Raw genomic sequence first — 7,449 nt, forward strand, 5'->3', positions numbered from 1 at the left:
GAAAAGTCAGAGTAAGAAGGTGGCTGTGGTGGAAGGATGGGTCAGAAATTGGACTTACACCCGGGAGACTGGCGTTTGTTTTCTGTGTGAAACAAAAAGTCAACATTGATTCTTGTTGTGATGTTATGTACATTAAGCAGCAATATTTCAGTTACGTAATTTAATCCATGCAAGTAAGGCAGTAATTTTTAACTTAGATCATGACCTTTTTCTTAACCTAACCAGGTAGTTTTGGTGCCTAAACCTAATTAAACTGCGACGTTTCACAATGTTACATTTATTTTTGCTGACTTGATCCTACACGTACAAAAAAATAAGGTTAAGGATTTCCAGGGCATTCAAAAGGGAAGTTCTGACAAAAAATAAGAACACCACTACTACTATCTTATGGTTCATATAAAGTATAATGGGTTGTTTATTTGGATAGTGAGAAGGTCCAGGAAGGAAAGAATGGAGGGGTTGAGGAGGAATGAAGGGAAGAAGGGGTCGAAGGGGAGGGATGAGGAGTCGGGAAGGTAGGGATGAAGAGGGGTGGCAGGAGCGGCTAGGAACCCGGGGCTCGAGACTCAGGATGGGGGCATGTCTCTATAAGTGTCTTACTTTGTGATCCCCAAAAAGTGTTGCTGGACTTAGCAAAAAAACAAGCAACGCATGGATGTGGGGATGAAAGATGGAAGAGGCAGGAGCTCAGAAAGGAGTCTGATGTAGGGGATTATCCACTGAGGTGTGCCTGGACGGTGGATGTTCTGATTTGAGATTTGAGGGAGGCTTGAAAGGAAGTGCATAAAATATCTTGGGACTGCTCTTGCGCCCGAATTTGGTGGTGACGGTTATGTATTAGGAACCCATTCCATGAAAAGTTGAAAAGTAAAACTCCATAACCAACGTGCCAGTAATGTCGGACGGTCTTCAGGGCTTGGTTGAGATCAGTGTTTTGAGGTATCCGCGTGGTCAGAATCGTGCTGGGTGGGGTTATGGAGACAGCTGGTTCTGGCAAGGGTGCCGCCAAGAAAGAAAGAGGTGTGGAGGAAACGACAACTTGAAACGTTGCAACCTGAATTATTGTAGTTATTACAAACCCTTCTGCTGCCTTGGTACAGTACGGGCCTTCCCTTGTCGGCTTCCTGAGGAATCGGACTGTGGGCTGATTGTGCAGAGTTTTCTGGTAGTAGAGTAGGTGGTCTGGGGATGAAGCAAGGTGGAGGCGCAGTGGAACTGAGCCTTGGACAGGTGGGCGGGTAGTTGGGGCGTAAGGATGGGGTAAGATAAAGATGGCCAATGACTGCCGGCTGGAGTGCTGTTGGAGGTTGCTGTGTAAAGCTGGAAAAGACTAGCTTTGCCGGCAGTTCAGTGGAGACAGGCGATGGTTGTGGTGTAGGAATGTGCCGGAATCGAGGCTGCCAGAGGGTTGAAAGCCGGTTGAAAAGAGCTGTCTTCTCCCGAAAGTCTCCTTTGAGAACTTTGCATGTTTATGGAAATGTTTGAGGAAATCAACCAAATGGGTGTCTTTCATCCAGCCAGAGGGATTTTCCCTCATTTGCAACCAGATGGCCTGTTGATCACGAAATGATTGCTAAGGTTGACAGAGAGAAAAATAAAATATGGAGGTATACTATTCATTGTGGTTGAGACAGCACAGGCCAGTGTGACAACGGTTCCCCTTTTAGCGGAGGTCAGTGACCCTACTTGTTTGAATCCATGTCTGGCCACCACTTTGTCAGGTTTATGGACAGTGGTCACCCCAAACCAGGCCTCTGAATAAAACAAAGAAGTACAAAGCAAAGCCGGGCTGGAATGAACATGTCGAAAAGCTTCATACTGATGCAAGATGGGCTTTCAAAGCTTGACCTGAGCCAGGCAGACATAAACATGGTCCCTAATTAAATATGCCCTACGTTTCATTAAGAGGAATGAAAATGCAATGAGGTCTGACTCACTAGCAAGGAAACTGCATAACAATAGTCCTAATAACTAAAGAATGAATAACTGTAAAACATCTTTGCTAACGAATATTGATGGTGTAAGCGGTTCAGAGGAAATTACATCAGTTATGGAAGAAACAATGCACTGTTAAACAGTGTTAATTCATTAAATATGACTTGCTGTTACAATCCCCCAAGATTCAGCAGCATGGAGTCAGTCTTGGATATGAACACCAGGTAGAGCCAATCAAAGTCCAACACAGCAGATAAGAGGGGAACTGGGAACGAAGCCTCGGCACCCCACCTCCGCTGGATGTACTTCCACTTTCCAACCTCGCTCCACGTCTGCATAGCGCAACTTCTTACGTTCTGAGGCCTCTTCCACAGCTTCCTCTCAGGGGACAGTCATTTCAACGAGGAAACGCGTCAACAGGATTTTGACAAGAAGACCAGATCTGGTCTCAGGTTGGTAGTTATGATCTTGGGTGGAACTATGAGTTTCCAGCCCAAGTCAGCACGCATTTCACAGTCCCTGGATCCATGAAGTGGGCTTTTATAAACAGACGAAAGGATCTTGCTTCTCTCCCTCCCAGATGAACATCAATGAGAAATTTGTCCTGAGTTTTCAGAGGCAGGGCATTGTTGGTTACTCTCATGGGTAAAATTTGAATAAGCTGGAACAGTTTGTCCTGACCTTTGAAAACATGTAAAATTGTCTCCCCCATTCAGTGTATGCAATGGAGTTGGAAAGGGAAGCATTTTGTCTCCCTTTCTCTTCAATGTTTATATGGATTATATATCAAAGCTGTTAAACAGCTGTGGAACAGGTGGTATGGTTGGTAACACGTTCATCAACCATGAAACCATGTACCCAGACAATTTGGTAATTCTTTGTCCTTATACCTCTAAAATGTGTGGTGAAGCTGAATATTTGGGACATTATATAACTGATGACCTGTCTGATGATAGAGATATTTGCACAGTGTGGTATGCACACGCTAATATGTTGATTTGCAAATTTATAGCATATTGCACGCTTATGTAAACTGCCTATTTGTGGCGGTGCTAAAGAAAGAGCAGAATGCAGAAGCTCCATATAATGATGATATGAGACTGCTGCTTAAGGTGCAACAATGTAGCCGTGCAAGCCATGTGTTTGTCAGTGTTAGCGTGCCCACCTGCTCTGCTGTGCAGCGCAATCTAAAGTACATGTGTATGTGTAGGTTATCAGATTTTGCAAACTAGGCACTAAGTTCAGTCAGGTTATTTTCCAGAATGTGGAACCATTGGATTTTAACCTATATGCAAATGGGCCTATGTAACCATGTGCTCTATCTTTTCTTTTTTGTTTGTTTGACTGTTTTTATTGTATGTTTTGGACCGGGTGTGTGTCCTTGATAAAAGATTAGATTCATTCATTCATTGTCGAATGAAGAATTAACACTTACCCTACTTACCCTGGCAGAGCTAGTTGCCTACGGCTTTCTCAGCAACAGTGTTGTGTGCAGCTTTAAATAAGCCTGTAAACCACACACTGCTGGCCTTTTTATTTTCTGTCCACATAGGCGCGGACTTCACCGCTGTCCGTAGACACCTCACGAAAAGTGTCCGTGCACCCAAAAGCCAAAAATGGCGAACGCCAAAAAATATTCAGACTAATAAAACCGTGCGTACGCACACTTGTAAGCAAGTTCCCTTTATAAATCACAGTCAACTTGAAATGTGGCACATGTGAGGGAGCTTTAGGCTTTAAGCCTATACTACTCAGAGGTAATATTTCGATTTATTTTACACAATAGTAGGCCTATTCACTTCAAACAGTTTCATCCTTCTGCCGTGTGAGTCGCCGTTTCTCATTTCTCCTCTTTATGTGCGTGCACATGGTTCAGAGTTTACTTACAGGACGCACATTCTCCCGTCAAGTTTGTTTCTTATAGATCACAACCTTTGCTTGGGAAGCGGCGTCCGCACGTTTCCAGCCCTGTTTTGTACGTACGCACCGTTTACAAATGAGACCCCTGGTGTGTCCCAGCAAACTGGTAGGCAAATGTTCTGAACTCACTTGGCAACAGACCAAAATAAATGTCAGCTGACCTTGTAATACACTTAACAAGCTGCATCTCCAAATCAGGTGAAATAATCTTCTGTGGTACAGATTTGTTCTGCTACTTCACCTGCCTGACTGCCTTTAACCTTATGTCAGGTGGTGTACTGCCATAGAATTTGAAACCCTCTTCCTTCCTGAATTTCTTTCCTTCCTTCCTTTCTTCCTTCAAAAACACTTTTTCCTCATTGCAATTACAAATAAATGAAATGCTTATCACATCCGCTATCCTTGTTGCCACGATGCAATTCACAACACTACTCTAAATTAATGACTGTATGAAGTGTATGAACTGACAATAACTGAAGAAGCCAATAGTTGAATATTCCACCCAGCCTGACTCTGCATGTCAGCTGACAGATGGGATGACTGGGATGTAATCGCAGTAATTGTCCTCAGTGTAAAGAAAACAGCTGGAAAGTAAATGCAGCCACAATAGATATGATGCGGGTCCCTCAGGAACACGGCTACATTCGCTGCCTTTAAAGCTCCATATTTCCTCACAGCTAAATGTGATTTAAAAATAATAACATTCAGATTCAACAGTGTCTCACATAATAAATACTTCTTTATGTATTCTTTACGGCTTTACATACAGTATGTCGAATCAAAAAGCAAGGGTAACAGCTACAACCTTTCATACCTTTTAAGGGTAGGGTGTTTGTCACTGGGTTACATACATTACTTAGCTGTCACTTTACCCAGAACTTCAGCACATTGGTAGATGTAAAAACGTATACAGGTAGATTACCATTGCAAGAGATAATGTAGACGTTTGAAAGGATATTTATTTATAATTCCCTTTCTGTGGTGTGGAAGAGAAGTCTTAAAGGTTAAAGCTGGCATATTAACAAACCCAATTTAAAAAAGACAAAACTCACAATATTCAGTCCCATATTACTTTCCAACTCACCTGACACACAGAACCAGACAGCACCGAGCACATTTTTTCCTGTTGAAGATGTAAAAACATTTATAAAAATGCTCATTAATGTCCAGGGGCCATTGTTGGTCTTTTAATCAAATTGATTGACCATAAGAAAATATATATCAACCTTTTCCTTTAGCAGCATATGAAAAAAAGAAACAACTGAAAAGACCTGTGAATAATCAACAGTTTTATTGTGGCATAATTCATTCATATTATATTGTAATGAAAACTGTTTTGAGAGAAAAAAGAAAAGCATCGCCCTTAAAGAGTACACCAGTGACTCAGTATTTAGTTAGCTGACTCACAAGAGATTGATTAGAACACAGCGAATTAAAAAAAAGCAGTGGCCGAGATATGCAGAGTTCAGAGTCTAGTATGAATCAAGCTCCAAAAGTGTCTTTCATTGCAAATGTCCACTTCTTTATAGACCCACGCCTCCAGTTTGTAACGCAGCTTTAACGAGTCTCAAGCTCAAGCCAAAAAACATCATCAGGGTCTCCTCCTGAGCTACAGAAGATAGTACAACAGTAGTTCTTCTGAAAACTGGGGGTATCCCCCCCTTAAAACAACACACAGTCATCGAGAGTCCGTGACCCAAAGCACACTTCTAAATATGAGATCATTAATCATATTGAATCTGCCAGTTACACGTACGTATTTCCAGTTTTAATAACATTTTCTACTACTCCCTTTACTTTTAATTTACTCAGTACTTTAAGAAAAACAATCACATTACAGTGTCAGTGTCAACCGCTCTTTAGACTTCAGTGTTTGCTCAAATGGATTTCAAGGATTGTATAAACTTTCATATAAAGCATGAAGTTTGTTCCAGACAACTTCAAATGTCTTCTGTATTGTCTTCACTGGTGCGATAGCTTCCTCAACTACCTCTGCTATTTCACAGGGTGGTGGAGACAGGTTTACAGCGGTCTCAGTTATTTGTTCTTTTAGCACTGTGGCCAGTGCTGGTGCTGATTCCTTAAATAGCGCTTCCTTTACTGCTTTCACAGATTTGGAATTGATCAACACAGCTGAGACAACCACTAATCCCGCCATGACTGTGAAACACACTAAACATTTATTCCATGTTCGAGACGACTTGTCCACCTTCTTCTTAAAGACGTTGCTCTTAGCCTGCTGTCTGATCTCTTCCTGTGACATGTTTCCTGATGACTGTCTAATGCGCTCTTCCTCTTTCTGTATGTCTCTTTCAACTTCTCGTAGCTTTTTATTTGTGTAGTAGCCTCCGTTGTGTCCCATCATTATCTTGTCTATGCTGTTGAGCAGCTCTTCCACCTGGAACCGGTTGCTCCTGTACTCATCCTGTTGCTGTTTCTTCCAGTATTTATTATCGACCACGTGGCACCGACCCCCGCACTTCTTCACCAGATCACTCAGACCATCACTTTGATCGACGTATTCCTCAATTTTCATTCCTTCCGGGAGCTGGTCACCATGAGTGAAGACAATTACAGAATATTTTAGAGCTTCTTCAGAGAAACATTTACATATTTTAGTGATGACAGCCTCCTCAAGCTCTGTGAATTTCCCCACTTTAAGCACAATGAGAAAAGCATGAGGCCCAGGAGCGCACTCTGTGAAACACCTCACTATCTCAGGCTTCATGTCGTCCTGAAACCCGCCTGTGTCAAACAAACCGGGAGTGTCGATCAAAGTGATGCTTCTTCCGTTGACAGATTTGGTTTCTGCTTGAGAACAATGCATTTTGCAATCAGTGAAATTGTTTATTTGGAATTTGGTTTCTCCAAATATGGTGTTAGCCAGGCTGCTCTTTCCAGCTCCAGTTTTTCCCAGAATGATGATCTTCCTTGAGTTTGGCACTAGAAGAGAATAATGAATTTGTATCAGTAAACCTCTTAAAGCTGTTGGACAATAAATCTGTTTAGGAACTGAGGAACATCTTAACTCTCTCTAATAAATATCTTAGAATAAGCTCATGGATACTGTCACTGTCACGATCCTGGTTATTGTCTAGTGTTTGATTCATGCTTGTTTTCTGTCTGCCTGTCTGCTAAGGGTTAGTTTGTTACCACTGCTTGTTTTGTAGTTTATTTGATTAGTATAATTCTGCTTTGGTCTGCTCTGTTTTAGTTATCCTACTCTGCTTGTCCTTGTCTGTCTGTGCTGGTCATGAATCCTGGAACATCTCTCAGTTGTGTTTATGCATTTTGGTCTGGTCTTGTCTGTTCTGTGTGTTGTGGAGTTTGCCTGTGTTATTCAATTATCTGTCTCCTTTTTTTCTGTGTTTTCATTCCAGTTCCTGTATGATGTCTTGGGTTCAGTCTGCCTGTTTCCTGTCCTTGTTATTTTTTTATTTAGGGGGTTGTTTCATTTGTTTTTCTGCATTTAGGTCTTTAAATATTTGCTTGTTCCTTCAGTCTTTGTCGGTTCTGCCAGTTCTGTGTCTTTGGAATACATGATGTGTTTTTTGCTTCTGTTTGGACTTTGTTAGCCACGACTGTTTGAATCCT

General features: G+C 41.9%; 1 protein-coding gene across 1 annotated transcript; it reads right to left on the reverse strand.

Moving 5' to 3' along the window:
* Positions 1–5,743: 5,743 nt before the first annotated feature.
* On the reverse strand, positions 5,744–6,965 carry LOC123959236 (GTPase IMAP family member 7-like). Its single transcript, XM_046033186.1, has 2 exons — positions 6,923–6,965; positions 5,744–6,840 (listed from the first exon to the last, which is right to left on the reverse strand). Exons 1-2 carry the CDS (start codon positions 6,963–6,965, stop codon positions 5,744–5,746), a joined length of 1,140 nt encoding a protein of 379 aa, XP_045889142.1.
* Positions 6,966–7,449: the final 484 nt, after the last annotated feature.

This window comes from Micropterus dolomieu, linkage group LG20 (assembly GCF_021292245.1).
Source record: "Micropterus dolomieu isolate WLL.071019.BEF.003 ecotype Adirondacks linkage group LG20, ASM2129224v1, whole genome shotgun sequence".
In the NCBI taxonomy this organism is placed as follows: domain Eukaryota; kingdom Metazoa; phylum Chordata; class Actinopteri; order Centrarchiformes; family Centrarchidae; genus Micropterus; species Micropterus dolomieu.